The following is a 27,006-nucleotide window of genomic DNA, read 5'->3' as shown; positions in this document are numbered from 1 at the left end:
TCAGGCAGGAGCACAGCCCTGGTCACTCCTGTTGGTGTGCAGAAGTGGGCAGGAAGGAGGAGGGAGGCCAGTGAGGGGGCCTGTGTGGTGGACTCAGGGTGGCTGTGAAGGACCTGGGATGGCAGCAGGGAGGGTCAGGTGGGTGCAGGGGCACAGGGGGCCTCAGACAGAGATTGGAAGATTGGACTTTATTCCTCAAGACAATGGGGCCACCAAAGGGAGAGAGAGAATATGATTCGGCACACTGGGACAGGAGGATAGTGCCCAGGTGAGCCAGGAGCTCAGGTGAGGATGGTGTAGACTGGTGACTTCAAGCCAGAAATAAGGAGAGAAAGCTGGGCATGGCGGTGCATGCCTATAGTCTCAATGGCTCAGGAGGCTGATGCAGGAGGATTGCAAGTTCAAAGCCAGCCTCAGCAACTTAGGGAGGCCTGGAGCAAGTTAATGAAAGCTTGTCTCAAAATAAAAAGGGCTGGGGATGTGGCTCAGGGGTTAAGAGCCCCTGGGTTCAATCTCTGGTACAAAAGAAGAAAGAAAGAAAGAAAGAAAGAAAGAAAGAAAGAAAGAAAGAAAGAAAGAAAGAAAGAAAGAAAGAAAGAAAGAAAGAAAGAAAGAAAGAAAGAAAGAAAGGAAAGAAAGAAAGAAAGAAAGAAAGAAAGAAAGAAAGAAAGAAAGAAAGAAAGAAAGAAAGAAAGAAAGAAAGAAAGAAAGAAAGAAAGAAAGAAAGAAAGGAAAAGGAAAAACAGAAGGTGACTAGGGAGTGGGTGTACCCCTAGACTTTGGTGTGATGCCTAGGTGGCTCCAAGAGTATGGCCTGGGCCCTCCCCTAGGATCTTGGTGGCAGATGCAGGGATCACTGGTATCTGAAGAGCCTTAGGAGGTCCCATCCCACCCGCTGTTGCTCCCATAGGAACAGAACCCACAGGTTCTGCTTCTGGCTCCATGGATGCAGCAGAGACAGAGGTCCAGATCAGCCGCTCCATGTCTTCTTCCACGGTTCCCACTCTGGCCAGGGCTGCTGATTGCCTGAGCCTACCCCTCTCACAGCCATAAATTACTAGGACATTAAAGAATGAATGAGTCGTACTGGAGTTTCCCAAGCCAGATGGCAGGTGTGGGAAGATTCTGGACACCCACCAGCCCTTCTGAGCACTGAACCCCAAGCTCAGGTCCCAGATTTTACTGAGGCCCTGTGCAGAGCTGGCTCTGCACTGTGGTCTGCCTGGACTCACCCGCACTGTGAACTTCCAGCATTCCCTTCACACTGATTTTCCCTGAAGAATGCAAAACTCTTGTGAAATGTGTTCTTCAGAACCAGACAGAGCCACCAGCTTAGGTTCATCTTTAGATATCTGCACTGCACCATCAGCCCTGGGGTTGGTGGCCTTGTGGGTATGCTTGGGCCACTGACATGCCACACAGACAACCCCCTCATACCATGGGGCTGTCAGGAAAATGACTGCCTCCCCTCTGGCCAGAAGCATTGAGAATCAACCCCCACTCACTCACCTCATCTCTGGAGCACCTGCCTGTGCCAGCCTGGGGCTCTTGGGCCCTTGTCAGCCCCTTCTTTCCAGAAACTTCTGGTCTGCTGGGGAGGTGGACATGTCCCAAAGCATTTGTGACACAGAACTGCAGAGACTGAACCACTCTTGAAGGGAATAGGAGCCCCCAGCGGCGGTACCTAAGTCACCTGGGCAAGATGACTTAGGGAAGGTGATTTCTAAGCTGAGAGGGTAATTGAGGAAAAGGGCAGAGGGAGGGAGATGCAAGCTTGACCAGAGGGGCACCAGGGTCATAGAGATGGGCAGGCCTGGAGATGGCTGGGGAGATGTCCCTCCAGCCGTTGTGTGGGGGTTATAGGCTGATGAAGCCAGAGAAGTGTGACACAGTCCTGGATCCATGCAGGGATTCCAGAAGGGACAGATGGGACATGGGAACTGAGATAGAGTGGAGTCCAGATGATATTCAGGTCCCTGACATTGGTGACCAAGGATTCAGGAGGAGGAGAGGGTGAACTGTGGACTCAGACCCACCAGAGTACTGGGGCAGAAGCTGGGTGGGGACAGTGGGCACTATCACCTGGCTGATCTGGATCACGCTCACACAAGTTCCCCTCAGAAGGAACACCCTGGGCCCACAGAGGCTTCTTAATCATGCAGACTCCTGTCTTTATTGATGCAGACTCTGCACCACAAACATACCTGTCACCTCTCCTGGGTGGAGTCTTGGGCCTGCTCTGAGACCCACCGTGGCTCCTGTACGGTCTGGGACCTGGACCCAGGGTGGACATATTCAGGTGGCTGAGGCCTTTTCTGGGGTTGCATCTTGAAGAATCAGCCAGAGAACAACTAAAGCTTGGGCCAGACCCACACATCCTAGGGAGCTTCTCCAGAAGTCCCAGGGACAGCAGGGTCCCTGTAACTGGGTAACTGTCATTCTGGCAGTTGATAAGGCATAGGCTATACCAGGATCCGTGCTGGTGGGGGCTGAGGGGTTCCTTCGGGAGTCCAGAGGGAGTGGGGCCTATGGCTGGGTCCCCAGGCAGGGCCACAGCCAGAGTGGGGTTGTTTGTGGTGGGCCACTGTCCTCTCAGGCCCTGCCAGCCACATTGCCCTGTGTCCTAACCTAATTGAATTCAGTGACATGTCATGTTTGCAGCTTCTCTAACCCAGGGTCACCTCCCACCCATTTAAAAATGCCTCTGGCTTCGGAAGGACTTATGCTGCTCCTGCCAGTGTCATCCAGGCATCCTCTAGGATCTCCAGCATATCCCCTTGGCACCAACAAAACTGTGCCATCTGAAAACTGGGGCCATTTTTCAAGCAATTAGGTCATAAGATCCAGACAGTTAGGGACAGTCAGGCCCAAGCTGTTTACTCCAGGAGGACAAAACACAGGTAGACAAACTGAGTGAGTTGGGTCTCCTGACCCCCAAATGCCCCTAGGAGCCTGCTGGCTCCAGCCTGGTCCTCCCGCCAGAACAGTCCTGCTCCTTAAAGTTCAATAAAAGCCTCCTCACTTTCTGTCTCTGCAGGTTCTCCGTAGGCCCCGATGACCCAGCATGGCCCACGGAGGTGATCCATGACCTGCCGGACAGCACTCGCCATTAGCCTTCTAGAGTCGAATCTCTCAAGGAGGTGACCCCTCCTCCAGCTGCCCCCAACGTGCCCACCCCTGCCCAGGAAAGTGCCACAGCTGCCACGGACACCATGTAGTTGGGCCGGCCACAGTGCCCAGTGAGCTGCGATGGTTTTGTACACGACCCCCTTTCCCAATAGCTGTCTGTCCGCCCTGCACGCTGTGTCCTGGGCCCTCATCTTCCCATGTTACTGGCTGGTGGACCGGCTGGCGGCCTCCTTCATACCCACCACCTACGAGAAGCGCCAGCGGGCAGACGACCCGTGTTGCCTGCAGCTGCTCTGCACCGCCCTCTTCACGCCTGTCTACCTGGCCCTCCTGGTGGCCGCTCTGCCCTTCGCCTTTCTCGGGTTTCTCTTCTGGTCCCCCCTGCAGTCTGCCCGCCGGCCCTACATCTACTCACGGCTGGAAGACAAGAGCCCGGCTGGCGGGGCAGCCCTGCTTGGTGAATGGAAGGGCACGGGGGCTGGCAAAAGCTTCTGCTTCGCCACCGCCAACCTCTGCCTCCTCCCCGACTCGCTGGCCAGGCTCAACAACCTTTTCAACACCCAAGCGCGGGCCAAAGAGATCGGGCAGAGAATCCGCAATGGGGCGGCCCGGCCCCAGATCAAAATCTACATTGATTCCCCCACCAACACCTCCATCAGTGCGGCCAGCTTCAGCAGCCTTGTGTCACCACAGGGCGGCGATGGCGGGGCCCGGGCTGTTCCTGGGAGCATTAAAAGGACAGCCTCTGTGGAATACAAGGGCGATGGCGGGCGTCACCCGGGTGACGAGGCTGCCAATGGCCCAGCCCCTGGGGACCCAGCTGATGGCAACCTGGAGGACGCCTGCATTGTGCGCATTGGTGGCGAGGAGGGGGGCCGGCCACCTGAAGGCGATGACCCTGCCACTGGGAGCCAAGCCAGGAATGGGGCTGGTGGAGGCCCAAGGGGCCAGACGCCCAACCACAATCAGCGGGATGGGGATTCGGGGAGCCTGGGCAGCCCCTCGGCCTCCAGGGAGTCCCTGGTGAAGGCTCGGGCTGGGCCGGATGGCGGTGGCGCCGGGGAGCCTGGTGCCAACAGCAAGCTCCTGTACAAGGCCTCGGTGGTGAAGAAAGCCGCCCGCAGGAGGCGGCACCCCGACGAGGCCTTTGACCATGAGGTCTCGGCCTTCTTCCCCGCCAACCTGGACTTCCTGTGCCTGCAGGAGGTGTTTGACAAGCGGGCAGCCGCCAAGTTGAAAGAGCAGCTGCATGGCTACTTTGAGTACATCCTATATGACGTGGGGGTCTACGGCTGCCGCGGCTGCTGCAGCTTCAAGTGTCTCAACAGCGGCCTCCTCTTTGCCAGCCGCTACCCAGTCATGGACGTGGCCTATCACTGTTACCCCAACGGGCGCAGCTTCGATGCCCTGGCCTCTAAGGGAGCTCTGTTTCTCAAGGTAGGAGGCCTTGGCCAACCTGAGGGCCACATGCCAGCCATGCCCGAGCCACGTGGGGAGGTGGGCTGCAGCTGGGCATCCTCCCTCCATCTCTTCTGGGGGATGAATGGGAGGCAGACGAGATCTTTCATAGGACTGAACCTTGTCACCAGTGCAGTGACAAGAGAAATACAAACATAGGGACAAAATCCAGGCAAAACTCTCTGGGTGATCTGAATCAATTCATCAGATCTCTGAGCCACCATTTCCCTGTCTGTATAATGGGGGCAGCCTGGGAGTGAGCCATCGAGATGAGGCCTGGGAGGGATTCAGAGCCGCTCTGTAGATCATGTGATGACGGCCATGGTGATGATGGCAGCGATGGGGGAGGAAGAGGAGAAAACAGGCCCCAGCTCCATTCACAAGAGGCGGAGACCAGTGCAAATGAAGGGTACAGCTCACCAAGACCACCAGCCTCACTGGCTTGAATAGCCCTCCCTCCTGGTTGTCAGCAGCTGCCAGGCCAGGCTCTCTGCCCACCAGCCCATGGCTTTGCTTCCATAGTCACTAATTAAAGTGAATCATAATTATTTCTGCTAATTTGGATGCAGTCGGAGTTTTCAGACCATGGTAATTTGGTCATTAAACATTATCTTCCACTGAGCCTGAGATGCAAAGAATTTTGACTTTTTGTTCTTTATCCAAAAGTCACTCTTGATGCTTCCAGAGTTTTCTGAAGCATCACTTGGCCAGCTGATGTAGAACAGGGCTTTTTGCCCCCAACAGAGGCAGCAGCTGCTGTGGGTGTTGGTTCTCTCCTTTAAGGTGAGAAATCGACGCTCAGCAGGAAGGAGCACGGCTCAGAGGCCCAGAGCAGGTGGGGTCCCCTTACTTCTTAGTTCCCATCTCAATACCATCGCACTCAGCCTGTCCAGGAAAATGCTGGTGTGTGAACTGTCCCCTGCAGGAGTGAGGGCGGATGTCTCCACAGAGTCTGATGGGGCCAGGCGGGCACCTTAGAGCCCTGGCTCCCCTCCAGGTGCTCCATGTCTCTTGTGCGGCTCCACCAGGACAGAGTCGGGGCTCTGGCTCTTCATTCACAGTCAAAGATGCTGAAAACTCCTCTGGCAAGTAGATCCAGCTTTCCCATCCTGGCATATGGTTCGTTGGTGTTCTGTTCTGTGGGTATATTTTTGTCTCAGAAACTAGAGTGACTTTCTGGGGAAGAAGGGTATATATTGTCAGACTCGGGGTAAGAGGGTGTGCCCTCACACTCTGCCCTATTACTGACGGTTCTGAGGCCAGAGACACTTCTCCACCACCATCCACTTCTGCGCAGGCCAACCCACATGTCCCCTCACTTCCCTCCTTGTCTGGTACCCAGACCACTGTTCCCACCAAGGTCAACAATGGTCTCCTTGGGAGAGCCCCTCCTTTGTGGCTCTGTGCTGAATGTTCTTTTTGTCTCTCTCTACCTCCTGGCTCTCAAACTGGTCTACAAATATGTTTAATTTGGTCCATGTCATTAAAGCTTTTTTTTTAAATTGACAAATATTTAAAAATCAAGATATTTTACATAAAACCCAGGTGGCAGCTTCTCTTGACACCACGGCAGATCTGGCAGCATGAGCCTGCCACATTTTGCACAGCTACTGACAGCCCAGGTTGTGGGCCGGGACAACCACAGCCAAACCTGTACCTTCCCTAGGGAATGCGACTCCATGGCTTCCATTTCTGCCCTTGCTGATGACCCTCAGCTTTGTCTCAGCCCAGATGTTCCTCTGGAGACCCAGCCCTGCATCTGACTGCCTCCAGGACACATCCCATTCATCCCTGAACCCAACTCAGCATCTGCCCCGAGCTGCCCTCTCCTAGTTCCACTATCCAAAAGCCATTTGGGCCACTCCTTGGGCCCACCCTGTCTGTTCCAGGCTCTTCGTTTTACTTTCCAACATCCCTGGCACCACCCTATGTCTCCAACCCTACCACCTTGGCCCGGGCTCCATTCCTGTGTTGGCCCAGTGTGGCTGTAGCTGTCTGGCCTAGTTCCTGGAGCTGGGCCCCCTCCTCCCCCTTGCCAGAGCTGACTCCCCTTGCCATGTTCCACTGCCTCGGGAAGGTCCACCTTTTCGCTGGGTTTCTCCTCGAAGCCTGGGCTCTGTCCACTCCCCCAGGGGCCTCTACGCCTGGCACAAGCAGGCTCTTCCCTTCATGTGCTCTTCAGCTCTATGCCCAGCTGTATTGTGGCCTTGAGGGCTCAGACATTGTCCTAGAGAGTGGAGCTTGTGCCTGGCACATGCAAGGGCTAGGAAAAAGGGGTAGGGACACAGGAAGGGTGCTGACCACGTTCCCTTCCTCTGTCACTTCCCTCCTCCAGGCCTGCACACACAGTTTACTCTGGAACTTCAGATCTTTTAGGAAAATGCAGCTTCCTGTGAAGGAAGGGACGGGAATTCCTCTTGTCTCAGTATGACAGAGCCCAATTCTGGGCACCTTTTCTGTTGACAGTCTTTGCCCACCAGGACTAAAAGGCACAGACTCTCGGTGTGATTGTTTGTTTTTGCAAGAGAAACACAAGACTCTGTGGCTCCTGAGGACACGAGCCAGGAATCAATAAGTCCCAGCAAATAATAAAGTGGGTCCTGGCAAGATCACACTCCGGTTAAGAGGAAGAGGCAGGGTGTATGACAGGCGGTTGTGGCCCTGCTGTTGCGCTGGTGTCTTCCCTCTGGGCAGGTTCAGGGCAACAGGACAGAGTCAGATGCCTTTCTGCCCATATGTCCTGTCCCTACATAGGACTCAGCACAGGGCAAGTGTCACTAAGTGCTGAGCAAGGGAGAGGCTGGCACATTAAGACAAACAATAGGTGGCTGGAAAGAAGCGGGCAGAGGTACCAGAGGCTCAGAAAGCAGTGAAGAGCAGTGTGTGGGCCACCACCCACCTTCCCATCTGAGCCTCCTGACCCATGGCTTAATTTCTCTGGGCCTCAGTGTGTCCATCTATAAGAAGAGCAGACATTCAGTGTCAACCTTGCAGCTGGGGTGAGAAGTGCTAAGTGCTCACGGAGTGTTCCCCGAGGAATGTGGGGGTGACAGTGCCATCCTGTGCCCTGTTGGAGCACTGTGGTTTAACAACACACTGTGCTTTTGCAAGAGGAGGCATCAAGGACACGTGACTTCACAGAGTCATTCTCGGGGCAGGGGATGCTGTGGGGTTTGGATCTGGTGTATGGGCAAGAAGTGAAGGGCAAGCACGTAAGTTTAGAAACAGCCACGTTTTACGCAGCTGTCGAGCCCATTTTCAAATAGCCAGACACTCATCCTATGGGTGCCAGAGAAGGGAAGATGGGCAGCAGGCTGGGAGATGGGTGAGGAGCTGGAGAAAGGTAGGGCGGTTTGCTGATGAGAAAGTCTAGATGGGGGAGAAGATACCAACCCAGCTTCAGCGGTGAAAGGAGAGACAGATGCCAACTGGGCCCCTGGAGCAGGTGGCTGGAAAGACGAGGATCAAAAGAGGCCTCCAGGGACAGGTACCCACACCAGTCCTTGGGGAATATCTGCGCGAAGGACTCTTCCCTAGTGACCTCCATCAGGTGTAGCATGTTCAGAGAGTCTTGAAGAGCCTTCAGACTTGGGGCGGGAAGCATCTCTCTGTGGCCCTCCCATGCTGGCCCCAACCACAGGGACCCATCTTATGCTGAAGGTTACCACCTGGGGTGGGACCATTTTGAGTCATCTTTATGATGTACAGTTTTATTAAGCTAACACTTGGAGACAGCCTGCCAGGGTCATGTGTAGATTGGGCAGGGGTGGACAGAATGGCCTCCTCTGCCCCAGCCCATTTAGACTTGCTGTGTCCTTGATAAAGGAGGTGAGCAAGGAGGCCAGGACAGAGGTCCAAGTGGAGTGGAATGTGAAGGCATGAAGAGGCCACTGTGCAGGAAGGAGCAGCCCAGGATCTTGGGCCCAGAGCCCAGGAACACAGGCCAGAACTGACTCAGAGCCATGGACACACAGGCCAGAGCTCTCATCCAAGACCGAGGGACCTCAGGGAACCATGGCCTATAAAGCAGATGAAGCATCTTGCCACGCAGCCACAGGGGTAGAGAGTGAGGACTGTGGGAGGGTGGCAGGGTCTCTAGCCCCTCAGAGTGGAGGGTGGGGCAGGCTTTGAGGCTGGGTCTGCCTGGAGGGGTGTCTGGCCTGAGGTTCAGAGGGAAGAAGCACAAAGATGGGATCAGGTCTGGCATGTGGCTGAGGGAGGGAGGCAGAGCCACCACATGTATGTAGTGGACAGGAACTGAGGGTCATGTCGGTGGGTGCTCAGGAGATGGCAGGGACTGGGGAGAAACCTGTCTGTGTATTCTGTATTTGCCCCTATAAAGCCTTACATAGATCCTCATGGGCACCCGACACCACGGGTGGATGTTTTCTTTATGCATCTTTCTCCCACACCTGGCCTTAAGCTCCTAGAAGCAGGACATGTCATGTCCTTACCCAGACCCCAGAGTACCAGGAGCCTGGCACAAAACAGGGCTCCAGAGGGTTTGACCTAGAGGGTTCCTTTGTACCCTAAGCAATGATAACTGGTGGGTGTGCACTGACACCTTGCCCCCCCACCTCCCTCCCCTGGCCCCCAGGTGCAGGTGGGAAGCACACCTCAGGACCAAAGAATCGTCGGGTACATCGCCTGCACACACCTGCATGCCCCACCAGGTAGGTTGCAGGCCATGGTTTTCTGGGGGTGGGATCGGTGCCTGGGGCCTAGCTGGGGCCCCCCGCAAAAGCTTCATCATCCGATGTCTGTCTGACCTGCAGAGGACAGTGCCATCCGGTGTGAGCAGCTGGATCTGCTTCAGGACTGGCTGGCTGATTTCCGAAAATCTACCTCCTCGTCCAGCGCAGCCAACCCCGAGGAGCTGGTGGCGTTTGACGTCATCTGCGGAGATTTGAACTTTGACAACTGTTCCTCTGGTGAGGTCCCCTCCGCAGTTGGGTCTGCTGCTCTGGGCAGTGCAGGGTGTGGGCTTCAGTCACAGCTAGAAAGACTTGAGTTAGGCAGCTCAGAGAACTTCCTGCTCCTCCTGAGAGCGTGGGCAGGAAATTTAGCAAGACTATGATGTCTCTGCCCCCAAGAAATCCTAGAACAGGAAACTCACGCTCTACCTCGAAAGCTCAGAGGCTGCTGGCAGGAGAAAAAGCAATGCCCTAAAAACAAACCTGTGACAAGGGAGGCTCAAGGCCTCTGAAACTCGGACTCAGGGAGAGTTAGTGAATAATATGAGAGCATACATTCAGCACTTACTTTGAACCAGGTGGGATTCTAATTTCTATTTCTCACCTCTCCCCTCACCCGCATCACTCCCTCTCTTTTTCTCTGTTGGATGGAGCCCAGGGGCACTATACCACTGAGCTACATCCCCAGTCCTTTTTATTTTTTATTTTGAAACAGGATCTCTCTAAATTGCTTAGGATCTCACTAAGTTTCTTAGTAAGTTGCCGAAGCTGGCCTTGAACTTAGGATCCTTGAACTTAGGATCCTCCTGCTTCAGCCTCCTGAGTCACTGGGATTACAGGCATGAGCCACCAGGCTCAGCTCTAACTGCCATTTCATTTAAGGTTCTTAACAACCCTAAGAGGAAGGTGCTTTATTTCTCCACCTGGTGTAGAAAAGGAAGTTGGGACTCAGAGAAGTTAAATAATTAGCTCAAGGTCACATAGCCAGTAAGTGGTTGAGCTGGAATTTGAATAGTGGGCATCATGCATTAAACTTTTAAACTAAAAGATTCCAAGTTCATCAACTGTGAAATTCTAAATAATTGATTTAAACAAAAAATTGATCTTGCCAGCCATGGTAGCACATGCCTATAATCCCAGCAACCTGGGATCCTGAGGTAGGATGGAAAGTTCAAGGCCAGCCTCAGCAACTTAGCAAGACCTTCAGCAACTTAGAACTATCTCAAAATAAAAAAATTTTAAAAACAGGCTGTGGTTCAGTGGTAGAGTGCTCCTGGATTCAATCCCCAGTACAACCAAAAAAAAATATGTAGATATATATTTTTTTAATTTTATAAGGACCAACAAGAGATTTGAGCAGCTCTAAGCCTCCCTCGGCCTGGAACCCTTACTGACTGTCACCCCTGTACCAGCCACAGCTCCCAAAGCAAATTGAGGATGGGTGTAATTACATGCGGTCTGAGCTCCAGCCTCATCCTCAGCGAGGCAGGAAACCCAAAGGTCTCACTGAGAGCACAGGGTGGTGCCCTCAGTTGGGGACAGCAGATGGTAGCTGTTTAAATCTCTTTTGGCCAAGGAGCCAGCTCCTGACGACAGTGGGAGCTCCAGGTTGAGCAGGGAGAGTGGGGTCCCACCATAAAACACGTAATCGCCAGCTTGCTGAAAGGAACCATCTTCCACGGGTGCTTTGTGGGGCAGTGGGGCTGTCATCCCCAGTACAGCAGCTCCTGCCCCAGCACCCAGTCCCTGTGGTCCCCTGTCTTAGTCACATGCTTGTAGCCAACTCCAAACTGGAGTGCTCCTGAGATCTTCCTGAGTCACAGTGGAGACCCAGCACACAAAAGAAGAGGCTTTCAAGCTGGGTGCAGTGGCACATGCCTGTAAGGAGGCTGAGACAGGAGGATCATGAGTTCAAAGCCAGCCTCAGCAACTTAGCAAGGTCCTAAAAACTCAGTGAGACCCTGTCTCTAAATAAAGTATATGACTTTTTAGGTGACAAACACCACAATGGATCAGGTCTCTAAAACCAAATTATGTACTACCTTAACAATTCTGGGGACATTGGTGGAGCTGCTCTGTGTATCTGGCCTTTCACTGAGCCAGAACTGGGTGGCAGCAGACCAGGGTGCAGATGTTGCCTACCTGGAGGCGGTCTTGCCTGTTATAGCTCTATTTGACGCTTTTCTTTTGCCTTAGACCTAATGGTTTAGAGGTTGCTAGTTTCATTGCCTGGCATCTAGGTTTTCTTGGGAAGTGATACCCAAAGTGTAACCCAAAGGCCACAACACTGTGACTATTTGACTGTCCTAAAGTGGTATACACGCTCTTCAACTTAGGATAGTTTGTACCTGGATAAACCCATTGTAAGTTGAAAATAATGTAAATAAAATGCATTTAATACACCTAACCTACTGAAAAAAAATAAAGTATAAAAAAATGGTTGGGGATGTGGTTCAGTGCCCCCCTGAGTTCAATCCCCACTACCAAAAAGCTCACGCCTGCAATCCCAGCAAGGCAGAAGGATAACAAGTTCAGCAACTTAGTGAGAACTTGTCTCAAAATAAAAAATAAAAAGGGCTCTGTAGATGTAGCTCAGTGGTGTCTCTGAGTTCAATCCCTAACAACAACAGGCCTTCTTGGAGGAGTGAATCCCACCTAGCCAGACCCCACTCAGGGTCTTCCCTCCCAGGTGTCGCTGAAAGGCCTTTCTGACTCTATGAGTTGGCAGGACAAATGGGAACCCCAGGCAAGTCCCTCCCTTTCTGAACCTGTGGAGTCCACTCCTCCCTCAGGGCCAGGCACTCAATCTGTGAAGAGGCCAGGAGTCCCGGCAGGGGCAGCATTAGCCAGCCCCCCACAAGAGTTGGCAGTAGGATCTGGGAAGGTCTTGAGGTCACTGTCTCCTGGAGCCCAAGAGGGACAATGACCTCTGACCTCAGATAGGGAACTTGAAGTCTAAGGTGAGTGTTATGGGGTGGGGGATGGGGTAGTTCTCAAGGACACAGAAAACCAGTGACAAAAGGTGGCCTAAAGGTGACCTAAAGGACAGCGACCTGGCAACATCTGGTAGGAATCAGTGACAGGAACCAAGAAGAGCAGGCCCCCCAGAACAGCTGATAACCCCACAGCATTTCCTCCCTGTTCCTCTCCACACAGATGACAAGCTGGAGCAGCAGCACTCCCTGTTTACACGCTACAAGGACCCATGCCGCCTGGGGCCTGGGGAGGAGAAGCCGTGGGCCATTGGTGAGTGGGGCTTGGGGTCAGAGCTGGCTGGGTGCTGGGGTCCCAGGTTTCCTAAGGAATGATCACTAGGACCCCGCCACAAGGCCCCCCTGCTGGGGACAGGCCCCCGTCTTGGTGCACCCTGTTTACCGCAACCCACAGAGGCCAGCCCATTAGGCCTGACTGAACCCTGCCTGCACTGACCAGTGACTACACTTGACATTGTCTCCAGGTACCTTGCTGGACACAAATGGCCTCTACGATGAGGATGTGTGCACCCCTGACAATCTGCAAAAGTAAGTATCCACGCTGCTGCTGGTGGGACCCCATCCCGACCACCTCCCAGGTCTATGAGACCCTGAGGTCCCGACCTAGGTGGTAGGGAGATGAGGCTGGCAGGAGCCTGGAGAGCCGCCTTGGCTCAGGCCAGTGAGGGGTTTCCTTCTGTGAGAATCTGCCCCTACTGTTGACAGCCTCAGGGTCTCAGCTAGAAGCTGGAAGCCTATTGCTGCCCTCAGGCCCTGACACTCCAGGACTAGCCTTGTTGAGAAGCTCAGAGCTGGGTGAAGACTCTGGGGTCTCTAGGGGATGTTTCCTAAACCGGCAGCCAGAGTCTGGCCTCCTGTTTTAAGGACTCATTCTGCCCCAGGCCCAGCCTGCCGTGGGGCCCTGCTGGTATGGGAAAAGGAACCAGCACTTTCCAGGGCCTGGCCATAGGCCCACCCCTATAGCAGAGCAGCTAGGTAAGGTGTCTGAAGAAGGGAACTAGCAGTTTGTAGCATGAATTAGGCAAATGAAAACATGAGCAGAGAACACAAGTCAGTTACCCTCCAAGTAGACACAGTCACATCCCAGCCAAGCTTCGTTTTTGAACCCAGTGAAGCTTCCATAAAGGAGACGTCGGAGAGGCCAACAGCAGAACTGATTTATAATTCACAGCCCGAGCCTGCACAGAGCCATGGCGGTGGCTCCTAGCAGCTAATTTGAGCCAATTAATTAGATTATAGACTAAATTTGAAACATCATCCTATGCTGAGAAAATTATCTTTTTATGAGATGATGATTAAAAAATGACTATCAGTAACTCTCAGATCATTGATGCTGGAATTAATTATCAAAGGCAAAGGACAGTAATGGATTGTATCTCTGAGACGAAACAATGTTCTGAATGTCATTAGCGTATTTATCTTAAGGCTGATAAAAACCTGGTAGAAACCCATTAGCTGGCCCAACATTTCCAGGCACCCTTTCAGTGTGTCCAGGCATTAACCATCTGGCAGCCTGAGCAGTGTCTCCTACTCCGGCCCCTGGCCTGAGCCTGCCTTCTGCAACAGGAAGTCCCAGAGTGATACTAAGTGATACTAAGTGATACTAAGCCACCTGTTCAGGCTCCAGGGGAAAGGCTGCAAGGAAGGAGCCAGGCACCCTGCTCTCTAGGGCAAAGATGCCAGGAAGGGATCAGAAGACCCAGAACCAAGTGGGTCCCACCCCACTTGCCTGTCCTCCCTTAAGCACGCAGTGAGCTTCCCCAAGCATCTCGGATTCACGGCAACCATTCTTGCTTCACAGAGGAGGAAATTGAGGCTCATGGGTCTGGGGACATAATCTGGATAGCACTGTTGCTTAGAGACAGATCCATATAAGTTGAGTCTTCTGATGGGGCCTGGTACTCTCCTGTCTCCCTCAGCTTCCTGCCACCTGAAATAGTCATGGGGTGGGAGGAACAGAGGCTTCCAGGAAAGACAGGTCCCTGAAGCTTGTGGCAAAGACCACGTTCCCCAAAAGGGTCTGTATTGACTTGGAGCAGAAGACCCTTCTGGAGAGCAAGTAGGGGCCCAACCTGACTACAGCCAGGAGAGTACCGAGATCAACATCAGAGTTCAGATGGGACAGCAAGACTGGCCAGCTCGAGATGGGCACAGGACAGCCTGTGACAGATCCCAGAGGGCCCCACTCAGCCAGAAACTCAACAGGCTCTGTCTTGGCTTCCCTGCAGCCTGTGTCTTTTGTGGAGCGACAGAGAAGACAGAACTTGAGCCAGAAGTTTGGTCTGACCTACTCCTCTCTCACTTTAGAAAGAGAACACCGGGCCTGCAAGTTCCTGATGGTGTCTGCAGGGGAGGAGGAGGTGTGGGAACCTCACCTTGATTCCTGTCCATCAACAGGGTCCTGGAGAGCGAGGAAGGCCGCAGGGAGTACCTGGCTTTTCCCACTAGCAAGAGTCCCGGGTCTGGTCAGAAGGGGCGGAAGGACCTGCTAAAGGGCAATGGACGTCGCATCGACTACATGCTGCATGCCGAGGAGGGGCTGTGCCCCGACTGGAAGGCCGTGAGTTGGGGACAGGCCCCGCAGCCCTCAACAGCACTGAGGCTCTCTTCGGACCCCACCCCCAGTCCATGCTCTTTTAAAATGAGAGCTGTGATTCCCTCAGACCGTTAGGCCCCATTTGCACAACCCCAGCCTGGAGGCCACATTCAGGGACCCTGAGGTTGCCATCTTCTGCCCCCAGGCCCCTCATTTTCAGGATGTCCTTTGGGACTAATCAGAATGCTTCCTCTCTTCCTCCCCCCAACTCAGGAAGTGGAAGAATTCAGTTTTATCACTCAACTGTCTGGCCTGACGGACCACCTTCCGGTGGCCATGCGGCTGATGGTGTCTGCAGGGGAGGAGGAGGCGTAGACCAGCTAACTTGCCGGCATCTGGAGCAGCAGGGCCTCTGTCAGCCCTTTGAGCCGTAGCCCATCCCTGGGCCATGTCCCCTCCATTGAGTGCCCAGTGCTGGGGGGAGGAGGGTAGGGGACAGGGAAGGAGCCCCTGTCAGTCCCTGGGGAGCCTGGAAGCAGCGCTGCTCTGTGCCTCTGGGCCCCTCCAAGGACAGAGGACTTAGGCCAGCCCAGGAGCCCCTGGCTGCCTAACCAGTGCCATTCTTTCCAAACATGATTTTCTACAGATCTACAGCACAACCTAGTTTGTGAGCCGAGGGTTAGTAGGAGGACTGGGTTATGTACTCTCTGTATCTCTTCTCAAGCTTCGTCCAGGGTTCATTACTTTTGTCTGCTGCCCATGTTGTCTCGCATGCCTGCACCCTCGCATGCACGCTGCCCGCATGCCACATGCCACACTGTAGCCACCCAGACCCCCTGCTCAGGCCTCACCCAAGGCCAAACTCCAAACACAATCAGAACCAGCCAAAGAAGCACTTCCTGGGCACGGCCACCAGCCTTCCACCACCAGCCGACTGTGCTGCGGGACGTGAGGGCTGTGTCCTTACTAGCCAGCCCAGGGCTTTTCCCAGGGTCTTGCATTCAAGGGCGATTACATTTTAAAAAGAAAACATAAAGAGTTAAAACAAAATCACCCTTCACTTTAAAGGGTCTGCACGTTGCTAGGTAGAACTTTGCTCTTCCCAATACAGGGTCCCTTCCCCAGCCCAGACACACCAGGGTCCAGCTGGCTCCGGCCAACAGGTGCCTCCTCCAGGAGTCTCCAATCTGTGTTATGGAGCCATAAGTAGAAATCCAAGAGGGCATCACTTTTTTTTTTTTTTTTTTTTAACAGAAAGGGGACTCAACAGCATACAGGGGTGGGGGCCTGCTTTTGAAAATGACAAGATTTGTAGCTTCTTCTCTTCTATCAAAGCCAACATGTCCTCTTCTTTCTTCTGCAGCCCCTTGCTTCCCTCCAGACACCTCTCTGGTTCGGGACCAATCCTTCCCTGGGGACTTTCCCTATCCACATGCGGCTGAGCTCAGGAAAAGCCTGCCTGCCCCCCAGGGGGGTTGCATCTCTGACCTCCCAGGCCCAGGCCCATCCACTACAGTGCCCCCAGCCAATGTCATGGCTCTGGGGCACCCTGGATCGAGGGGCAGGAGGCCAAGGTGTGGAGAGCAACCTGTTCCTCACTGGTGTGCAGGCTAGGGTGGTCAGGCCACTGCTGGCTTGGGGAAGGGAGTTGTACTGGCTGGCATCCAGGCATACACAAGCCACTCTGCCATTGTGCAACCAGGGTCAACCCCAGGCTTGGTACAGCAGAGCTGGCCAGCAGCCCACTGTCCCCTATCTGCCTTGGGCCTGGGGAGGAGGCCTGCAGCTGCTCAGGCCCCACAGAAGCACTGCCTCTTGCCACCTGCCTTTAGACAGCAGGGGCCATTCCCCAGTCACACAGGAAGGCTTCTGTTTCAAGGTGCCAGGCTCCAACCTGAGGGACTGTTTTTGAAAATTCCCACTGGTCTTGAAGTTCCCTGATCTTGTAGCCAGCTTTGCCTGGCAAGGCTGGAGGCAGCACCAGGACCCTGCTGTCTGGACTTCCTGGTGCTGGTGCACTGAAGCTGTGCCTTGTCACCCTCTGAGCAGCAAGAGAGGCCTAGAAGGGGCAAACAGCCAGCCAGATGCCAGGCCCTCTGCTGGGGAGGAAGATTCCTGCAGAGCCTGGGCAGCTTGGCGCTGGGACATCCATCCACAGTGACACTCGATCTGGTTGACCACCTGGTCTGGGAAGAACTTCCCCTACCCAGGCCTCCTGTCCCATCCCTGCAAGCCCAGAGCCAGGAAGCAACTGCTCATGCAAGGGCAGTCCTGCCTGGGCTCTCTGCCCTGCCCCTACCCTGCAAGGGCCTGGCCTCCCAGGGCCTTGCTGAGGTTTTATGGAGTAGAAAGTCCTCCACTCTTGGGAGCAACCAAATACACATGCAAGGTTTGCCTGGGCAGGGCCAACCCCAGGACCTAAGCTGCGTGCACACAGGGAGAGCAGCCCAGCCAAGGCTAGGCCCCTAAACCAGACTCTAGCAGTTTATGTCCCTGAGGGTGAGGGCAGTGTGGAGTCAGGGCCACATGCTTTTCTCCCTCCCAACTCCCAGGGCGGCCTTAGGCAAGTCACACAGCCCTGTGCCTCAGTCATTTTCTGTCATCCCAAGGTGGCCTCTGTCTGCTTAGGTCCTGACATCCAGAGGAGGGACATCCTGCCTCCCTGATCCCCTCACACCTCCCTCAGTGCTGAAGCTCAGACCACCTGCCAGCCATTTCATGGCAGAGTGCCTGTGGCTCTCAGGGCTTGTGACAGCCAGGCTTTTCCACTTTGATTTTTTTAAAAAAGAAACAAAACATTGCCAAGATCTTAGATTCTGTGGCATCTAAGGCCTGGGAGGAGGTGGTCACAGGGATCACCCAGATCTCAAGGGAAGCTATGAGGCAGGTGGGAACAGCTTAGGAAGGAAATGTTCATTTTCATTTGTCCAAAAACCACCTTGAGTTTTAGGTATGAATATTAACCTTGATGCTTTTTAACTATTGTATTAACTTGCTGAGATTTAGAAATACTGTTTTAAAAAGAAGAAAAAAAACTTTTTTAATTTCTGTATTTTTTTCTGTATTGTATCCTCATGGGACATTAGGGGTTTTATATGGTAAGACACCTAAGGTTTTGGTAAAAACATTATCAACTATATATCCAGACGATTCTTCCCTAGAAGAAAAACAATCTTTACACCTGATAAAATATTTTGAAAAGAGAGGTGGTTTTTTTCCTTTATGGTGCTGAAAGGAAGGATGGAGAATGAGGAGAAAATAAAACTGTGAGGCTCAAGGCTGGTGTTCTGTACTTATTTGAGTGACAAGCCGAAGCAGACCCTGCAGGCTCCAGACCTGGGGATTGGGCAGCCTGGGGCAAGGAGAGATGACTATGGGGACACAACTCAAGTCTGCTTCCAAATGCCAGGTCCCCAGGTCATCTGGGTTCTCTTGGATGTCTCCCACTTTCTTTGAGAACTAAAGGTCAAGAGCGAAAGGGCATGCGGAGTGTGTGGGGAAAGCCTCTGCAGGCACTGCTGGCTGTCCCTGCTGAAGCAGAGCTGGGGTGATCTGTACCACACACACTCCATCTGCTCCACTTTTGAGGGGGTGGCAGAAGCATTCCAATAGATACAAAGGGGCACATGGGAAAGGGCTGCACTTCCTGGCTCTCCTTCCTGATGGCTGATTTCCCAGGGCTGCCCTTCAGGAACTGCTCTGAGACAGTCTCTTCTCTGATATGGGTCTTGGGGATTGGCAGGCCATCTGCCGATATGTACTGAAGCCAGATGCCCAGGTACCTATGGATATAACTTTATGCAACTACCCAGTGCAGAAAGGGCCAGAACCCAGTCCTCTCAACCTTGATTCCACTAGGATCTTCAAGCCCCAGGAGCCCAGCCACAGCTCAGCTCAGCATCTCCACTCCCTTGAAGGCTCTCCTAGTGAAGCCAGATGGGCAGGGACCTGGAAACCCCAGAAAGCAGATAGGCTAGGCAGGCTGCTCTAGGAGCAGTGCCTGGCTAAGAGGGCCCTGTGCCTCTATGCCATTGTAGGCAGGGCAGGAGACATCACTGCGCCAGAACCTTCTGAGTGCTCAGGACCACAAACAGGGTAGCTTCTCTGGCCTTTCCATGGCTTCAAATACTGGCCCATACTGCTTGTCATGCCTGGAGCTGGAAGCCAGCAGCGCAAAGCTGCAAAAACAGACAATGTCCCCTCTGTGCCAAGGACAAGCAGGTCCCTTGAAGTAGACAAGCACCTTCAACCTCCCTTCCACGCAAAAGCCACAACCCATTCAGAGCCCACAGCCTTAAGACCACTTTATTTCAACGAGTAGGGGTCAATCTGGTATGTCTGTAAGTTTGAACTCCATGGTGATATCTCCGGTGTTGGGGTGAAACTCCACAGTATAGGTGACTGCCCGAGGGCTGCCCAGCAGCGGCACTCTAGGATCCAGTGTGGGGCTGAGAAAGTACACGGCCTGCTTGCAGTGGGGGTTCCAGCAACAGTTCCCCTGTAGGAAGAGCATCAAGAGATGGAGAAGGTCCCTGGCACCAGAACCACCTTCCTGGTCAGCCTCCAGCCCAGAAGCTTGCAGTGGGGGAAAAAAACAAAACTGCTTAGGGGGCCAGATGACCACTGAGTAGCTATCTGGCTTTAAGAACACAGAACAGGAATACCCAGAGCACAAGGGGGGGTCGGCACACTCTGAGTTTGGTGCATACGGCACTACCTTGTCGTCGACAGGCTCCAGAAGGCCAGTGCTAACAGTGCTGTCTGGTGTCAGGTGGTATTCCATCCATAGGACAATCCCATGACTTCTCCCAGGCCTGTAGTGATGGGTCAAACAGAGAGTCACATAGAAATTGGGGAGTACAAGCCAGGCTCCCCTCTGCTTTCCTGAAATGCCTGGTCTTTACCATTCCCATCCCATCCAGTTCGGAGCTCCTAACTCTCCACACCCCACCTAAATAAAGGCCACACATAAAAAGCATAGCAAGAGCAGCCGCAGCTCAGATTCCCCTTCATTCCTTGCACCTAGCCAAGCACTCAGAATCACAGCAGGGCAGAGCTGTGTGCTGCAGGTCAGCCCCTACAGGCAGAGGACCAGTGGTATAGAGCCAGGCTCCTCCCAGGTACACTGGAAGACAGCCAGGCATCAGTCCTGCCTGCCTGTGCTGTCACCTGGTGCACAGAGCCCTGGGAGCTCTGGCCTCAGGGCTTCCGCAAGTATTAGGAGGCACTCTTCTACATGAAGGAAGCTGGAGCTGGGTAGGGTCTCTCAGGCTCACAGAAAGCAGCTCTCACCAATCCTAACCTGCTTTAATCCCAGGAGAGTTCAGGAAAATAGTCCAGTGGGTAACCATAGCAACCAAGCTCTCATTTCTCTGTAGTTGATCCCACAGGGGAGCTCAGATAGGGGTATGAGGAAGGCCCACTTGGAGTCCTCCTCCCTGAGGCTGTGGGACCCACCATACATGCAAGAAGGGCAAGGATGAGATGAGGACATGCCACAGGCCAGAAGTGTCTCCCAGGCAAGCTGTACTTTGCTATATGGGCAGTAACTGCTAGAGGGAAAGCAGCCCCTACTTCCTCCACCCCAATACCCTCCCAAAGTCTCCACTCACCTCCTCAGCTCCATGGAGCCCTCAGCACACACAGGCTGCTGGGGAACCGGCTGCCGAAAATCAAAGGTCAGGAGCCTCTGGGGTTCTGAGAGGCTGCGGCAAGGGTATTCCCACAGCGGGTGGGGCTCTGCCTCTTTGCTCTCTCGGAAATCCAGGGCAGACTGAGAGAAGGAAATGGGGAAGGGCAGGTAGAGCCGAGCTTAGAGCCAGAGGGACTCTCCAGGATTCATGCCAGGGGCCCTCTCAACTCTATAGCCCAGTCCCTGAGGAAAACTGCAGCCACATGGAGCAGCATGTTCTCACAGAACATCACCAGGCACCTGGTCAGTTGGCTTCTCGCTCTCCCTTCCCTGCCCACTCACTGGCTGGCTCACTTCACTTCTCTAAGCCTCAGTTTCTACCCTTTTACCTGTGAGGACAATGCCTACTCTTGAGCTATTCTGTGGACCAAATGTCTATGTTGGTGAAACATCTGGTGCTTAGACACTTACCTGTTCACTGATACTGACCACTAAAACTGTGAGATCACTGACAGGAGGCTCAGAGGCTGGGATGGGGAGAAATGAACATGTAAGCAAGCAGGCCCAGTGCCTGAGAAAGCATTGGCATCTGGGTGGGAGTGGTGCTGGGGTGGACAGAAGTGGGACAGGGAAACTGTCTGGAGGAGATAACTCAAATAGGAGCATGGTCAGGAGAGGGGATGGCTGAACAAGAACCAAGCAGGGAAAGGAGGCAGGAGCAGCCCCAGGTTACTTTGGAGGGCTTGGGGACAGGCCTTTCCCAGAGAGGGAACATGGCCAGCTTCAGGATCTACATGGGCTCCAGGTAGAGGAAGCTGTAGCCCAAAGGGGCCCTGACAGAATCTACAGCAGTATGGCGAAAAAAATGGATTGGAGGCTCCCTAGGAATCAAACAAACAACTGCAAGTTGGGAAGGAAGATGTCCCTGAAGAGATGCCAGGTCTTAGGTAGGAGCACTGGAAGGCGCTGGGCTGAGGGCAGAAGGGCAGATGCACTGGGGCTGGGGCAGTACAAGTCTAATGGAGATGTCTGCCACTCTCAGCTATCTGGTCTGCATGCAAGAGAGAGACACAGACACTAGGCTGGAGTTGCAGCTCAGTGGTAGAGCACTTGCTTAGCATAGGTGAGGCACTGGGTTTGATCCTTAGCCCCACATAAAAAACAAATAAATAAAAAATAAAGGTTAAATTCCAATCAGAGAAGGTGGGGAGGGAGGCAGATACTGACCAGACACCAGAGTGGCAGAGCCTTATCAGCTACAAAGGGGACAGGGGACAGCACAGGTAGGCAGAATCAGGAGCAGGGACCAAAGCAAGACACAGAATATGTGACACTTCAGATGACAGGCAGGGTGGTGGGTGCTTAGGAAGGAATCTCAGGAGTAACCAGAGACAGCAGAGGGATCCAGAGATTATGCATGCAGTTTCTTGGCACAAAGGAGATTTATTAAAAATGAAATTTCTAGAAGCATGGATAATCAGTAGACTTCTAGGGAAGGGAAGGTGAGATATAAATGGAAAATACCCACAGGATTTATTTGCTTAAAATATGTTTATACAGCAATCCATGTTCACATACAAAAATGTTAACTGAAAGATAAGCACAAGGGGGGAAGGTCTCCACTCTCTGATTGCACAGCTAACACAGCAGTGCCCACTATTTCACCTTCTTCTCTCTGTACGTAAATGTGAATTTTTTAATCATAAAAATAGGACCATGACATCCTTGTGTGGATGTGTAAACATGTCACAACTCTTCAGATCAAACTTCACAGAGACACATACCAGTGTGGTTGTCATGACAGACCCTGGTGGTCACCCACCACTGTTGGACATTCAGGGTGTTGCCAACATCTACTATACACTGCACTGGGAAAGTACAAAAGTACAATATACACACCACAGGGCTACACTTCACAACACTGCAGGATGGACCTCCTTGCACACGCTCCCCATGCTCAAGCGCTCTCCCCTAGAAAGTAACCCCCAAATGAAAATGCCACAAGTTACCCAACTGCCTTGCAGGAAGGCTGCCCCAACAGAAACAAGCTGTTGACATTAGTAGGAACAGTTTCAATGGTGTGGTGATGTACATATAGACCCTGGCCCAAGATTTTGAATCAGAGGTTGTAGCACAGGGCCAAGAACAGGCAGCACATGTGACTTCTGCCCGAAAGAGAAAAGCTCTCTGCACACTCCTCTGCCACCCAAGCCAGGACTGGGGCCATGTGGAAAGGATGAGTTGGACAGTGCCATACTTACCTTAATCATGTCATCCATGATGTGCACATCAAAGCCTTCACAGTCACCACAGGGGCTCCGGATCCGCCACAGGTCCTGTGAGCAAAGTATAGACCTGTCTATAGCTAACCAGAGCCACAGAGAAATGTGATGACAAGTACAGAAGGGTCAAGAGGCCAGCAAAAACAGAGGCAAATCTTACTGTTCCTGCTGCATACTTGGGACAGATTTCCCAAGCCTGAAGGGACAAAGAGACCAAAGAGCCAGGGCAGTTTCAGTTAAGACTTGACTGGGAATCTGTAAACTTCTATGATACTACATTCTTTCCTCTATGGAACAACCAGTCAGAGCTACCGGGCTACAGTTTGGCACTTCCTGTCCAGACCATCCTGGCATTTTTTTTTTTTTTAACTCTCCAAGTAAAGCATTTCTCCAAGGCTCAGTGTCGTAAGCAAAACACAAGAATGATGGCAAGGAAAAGGTCCACTCTGATATTCCATCTCTGTCCTCTGCTTCCTGGTACATATAACCTAGGGATATGCATCCTTCTCTATAGCTCTTCTTTGGCCATGAGAACCAGAATTCACCTGAAAATTTTATCAGGTAAAAAATACAGAAGAAATGTCCAGAAATTAAGTGATGGACCACAAAGCTACCAACAGACAGAGCTATTCTTATAAAAGAAATATCAAATGCTATTCATTCTACTATTCAGGTTAAAAGCATTTCAAAATCCTTTTAATAAAAAATGCCTTTCCCAAAATGACTGTGACTGTGGTTCTGCTTTGATGAGAAAATTAAAATGAAGCTTTTCAATTTCTTCTTGCATAAAGAAGCTGACTCCCCATCTCAGAATGCTTTAACAACCGAGCCTCCGCTCTTAATGAGAGCAGAGCAAGCAGCACAGCTTGTCTTCTGAAACACTTAATTTATATTTTTTAATTATTCTGATAAGCCACAATTGTGAAATGACAACACACAGCCATTTCCATTTCATATGTCAAATTACTGCTTTCTAAAATGGCAAGCTTCTCCTATTCAGCCCTGTGGTGCACTGATACGAAAAGAAAAGCCCAAGTCATCAAGGCCTAAGTTGTTCCATCTGCACCCAAGGTCTCTGCAAAAAATCAGATTCGCCACCCTTCTCCTGCTTTTGTTTTTTTGCAAAGCTCTCTGGGTTGCCTACCCTGAACTCCACGACCATAGCGTGCAGTGAGGCAGCCTGGGGCATCACCACAGCACCAGGCTTTAGGTGCTGGTCCACAGCGGTCCGGACATACCAGAAGTACAGGTTGTGCCACGGCAGCAGGCTGGTGGTGAAGAAGGGCTCACCCAGAAGTAGGGAGACCTGGGAAACAGAGCAGAAGCAGGTCCCTGGTATCAAAAGTGCAGACAAGTAAAGGGCAGGTCACCAGTTTCACAGAAACTTAGAAGTAATGGGCTGTTCATTCATTCACTCAGTCAATGAATAGCTACACCAGGTCTGTTACCTGCCCTGAAGACACAAATGAGAAAGATATGAGTCCTGCTCTCAGGAGCCCAGAGTAGAGAGTGATGGAGACAAGGTGGATACTGTCTGCATCTGACAAAAGCAAGGAAGGGGTAGGTGCATACAGGGGCTTCAGAGGTAACAGCACCAGAAAGAGCTTCCAGAATGGCATCCTGCCAATCCTCACTCAAAGCTGTACCACAGTTGATCAGTGCTGCTTGAACTCTGCTGCCCCCACTAGGTTCAAGTATCACATGAGATCCACAGCACGAGGCCTGGCAGGAGCAGATGTTCAGTAAACATTTGCTGAGTAAACAAACAAATGCATGACCAGGAATCAGAAAATCAAGGAAGGGGAGAGAGATTCCAGGCAAAGGGAGAGGCAGAGGCCAAGCAAGACCCCAAGTGGTAACAAGGCCTTCAAGGAGCTCCTCAGGACAAGATAGATGGCAGGATGGTAAGGGGGGGCCCGAGACATGGACAGAAGACAGATCACCCAGAGGCAATTGATGACCAGTTAAGGGGGCCCAGAACTTGTCCTAGAGGCATGAGGGATCACCAAAAGTTTTAACCAGGAATTTGAAATAAGGACTGTATTTTAAAAGATCCTCTGAGGAGCATAAAGTATTGTGGGGAGAGGTCTATAGGTGGAGCTGAGGACAGGAGGTGACTTGGGTGGGTGTTGCAATATCCAGGTCAGGAGGCAGGTGTGCAGAAAGGGAGAAGCAGCATGTGCAGAGGCCAATGAGACTCTCCAGGTTGGGGGCCCTCTGAACAGGCATCAGGTTACACTCAGCAGCAAACACTGATACCAGAACAGGGTTGGCCCTGGGTACCTGACTGCCTCTTTCCTCTGCACCCAACAGCAGGAAAAAAGGCATAAATGCCTGCTCTCATCACTTTGATTCAGTAAGGACATCCAATCTGGCTAGTGTGTCACACAAATGGTTTACATATTTAATTATCTTCTAAACCCTCATCTACAGGGGAAGAAAGGGCAATTTGTATCTGAATGTTCATAGCAGCACTAGTCACAACAGCCAAAAAGTACAAACAGCATTAATGTCTATTAACTGATAAATGGATAAATAAAATGTGGTATATTCATATAATAGTAGCTTACTCAGCAACAAAAAGATGAGATTCATATTTAGATACAACATGGATGATCTTTTTTATTTTATTTTATTTTTGTGTGCCTGAGAATGTTGTTATAGATGGACAGAATGCCTTTGTTTATTTTTATGTGGTACTAAAGCTTGAACCCAGTCCCTCACACGTTATGCAAGTGCTCTGCCACTGAGCTACAGCCCCTGCCAGAACATGGATGATCTTTTATACTGTATGATTCCATTTACATAAAATGTATAAGTGGCACATTCACAGGGAAAGTAGTTGCCTAGTGCTGGGAAGATTGGGGGCAAATGAGGAACGACCAATAATGGGAACAGAGTCTTTTAGGGTACAAAAATATTTTAAAGTTGATGTGGTGATAGTTCCACAACCTTAAGAATATACTGAAATCAATGAATTGCACACTGTGAACTAACTATATAGCAAGTGAATTATATCTCAATAAAACTATTATTTTTAAAAAGGCATGATGATCACTTTTTAGCCTTTCAGCTAAGATCAAGTGTAGTATCTATTCTTATAGGACAATACATTAAATGGATTTTTGGAGCAGGGAGATGGAATAGGATCTTGCTCTGTCTACACCACACATCAACCTGGTATTGCAGCACCTCCACAAACAGTGCATCCCCTTCAGGGATATTAAAAAATATGAAACAAGAAATAAAAAGGCATGATAGTAAAATGGGCAAAAAACATGAACAGACATTTCACCAAATATATAAACAGCTAATAAACACATGAAAAGATAAATTAAAATTGCACTGTCACTGCACACCCATTAAAATGATTATACTAAAAAAGAAATAATACCAAGTATTGGTGAAGACACTAAGGGGAACACATGGTGTAGCCACTTTAGACAACAGCTTTATCAGTTTCTTAAAAAAATTGAACATAATTTTTAGCTAGGTGTGGTGGCGTACACCTGTAATCCCAACAGGATCCAGAGGATCTGGGGAGAAATGTTCTAAAACGGGATTGGGTGACAGCTGTATAAACTCTCCACATTTACTAAAAACCATTAAATTGTATACTTCAAAATGGGTTAGTTTTATAGTATGTCAATTACATCTCAATAAAGCTGTTATCAAAAAGAAAGATTAGCAGAAAAGACAAAGGATGATAGGTTATGCTTTGGATGAATTCAGCTTACGGGATATTCAAGGAAAGCTTGTGGGTTGGCAGTCAAAACATAAGAGATTTGAATCCAAAAAAGATAAAGAGCCTACCTACAGTGAAGACTGACTTTCAGGATTACTGGGTTCACATATGGGAAAGGAAGTCAATACCTGGAGAAGAGATGCAGCAGAGGGGGCAAGAAGGGATAAAGGGACAGACTGAGTATGGAAAAGAGCATGAAGTGAGGATCAAAGTGAAGAGAGTAACTATGAAGGAGACTAAGAATGAGCAGCCAGAAGGTAAGAGCAAAGAAAAACTGGGACAAGTGGTCTCTTAAAAGTAAAGAGGAGGTCCACCAGGTAACATGGGCCCAAGGGCCACAGCCTAAAGACAGACCATATTTAGTAACCCTGAGACTGCTGGTGGTAGCAGCTCCAGGAGCTAGAAGAACTACAGTGGGAGGACAGGAGCAAGAAGAAGGGAAGAAGAGAGTGCTATCAAAGAAAGAGAGAGGGAACACTCTGCTCCTTTAACCCCTGCAGGCTGCACTGTCCTCACCTGAGGAGTGCAGTTGTGTAC

General features: G+C 51.6%; 2 protein-coding genes and 1 pseudogene across 12 annotated transcripts in view; 2 read left to right on the top strand and 1 right to left on the bottom strand.

Moving 5' to 3' along the window:
- Positions 1 to 18,087, top strand: part of Smpd3 (sphingomyelin phosphodiesterase 3) — an 84,487-nt gene extending 66,400 nt beyond the window's left edge. For all 4 annotated transcript variants that reach the window (XM_005318353.5, XM_078032576.1, XM_078032574.1 and 1 more), the window contains exons 3-9: positions 3,038 to 4,566; positions 9,185 to 9,260; positions 9,363 to 9,518; positions 12,438 to 12,527; positions 12,739 to 12,802; positions 14,672 to 14,834; positions 15,084 to 18,087. In XM_005318353.5, coding sequence (XP_005318410.2) covers positions 3,250 to 4,566; positions 9,185 to 9,260; positions 9,363 to 9,518; positions 12,438 to 12,527; positions 12,739 to 12,802; positions 14,672 to 14,834; positions 15,084 to 15,185 — 1,968 coding nt within the window. In that variant the 5' untranslated portion in view covers positions 3,038 to 3,249 and the 3' untranslated portion in view covers positions 15,186 to 18,087. The remainder of the gene's footprint in view (positions 1 to 3,037; positions 4,567 to 9,184; positions 9,261 to 9,362; positions 9,519 to 12,437; positions 12,528 to 12,738; positions 12,803 to 14,671; positions 14,835 to 15,083) is intronic.
- A 1,001-nt stretch (positions 18,088 to 19,088) lies between these two features.
- Positions 19,089 to 27,006, bottom strand: part of Prmt7 (protein arginine methyltransferase 7) — a 35,605-nt gene continuing 27,687 nt past the window's right edge. For 7 of the 8 annotated variants that reach the window (XM_078032572.1, XM_005318350.5, XM_040280071.2 and 4 more), the window contains 5 exons: positions 23,869 to 24,030; positions 22,704 to 22,778; positions 20,423 to 20,583; positions 19,528 to 19,624; positions 19,089 to 19,308 (listed from right to left, as the gene is read on the bottom strand). In XM_078032572.1, coding sequence (XP_077888698.1) covers positions 19,135 to 19,308; positions 19,528 to 19,624; positions 20,423 to 20,583; positions 22,704 to 22,778; positions 23,869 to 24,030 — 669 coding nt within the window. In that variant the 3' untranslated portion in view covers positions 19,089 to 19,134. The remainder of the gene's footprint in view (positions 19,309 to 19,527; positions 19,625 to 20,422; positions 20,584 to 22,703; positions 22,779 to 23,868; positions 24,031 to 27,006) is intronic. The other variant, XM_040280072.2, reaches the window with a different exon arrangement.
- Positions 25,778 to 25,938, top strand: LOC120888198 (U2 spliceosomal RNA; annotated as a pseudogene).

This window comes from Ictidomys tridecemlineatus, chromosome 15, assembly GCF_052094955.1.
Source record: "Ictidomys tridecemlineatus isolate mIctTri1 chromosome 15, mIctTri1.hap1, whole genome shotgun sequence".
NCBI lineage: Eukaryota > Metazoa > Chordata > Mammalia > Rodentia > Sciuridae > Ictidomys > Ictidomys tridecemlineatus.
This window is presented reverse-complemented; position numbering and strand designations above follow the sequence as displayed.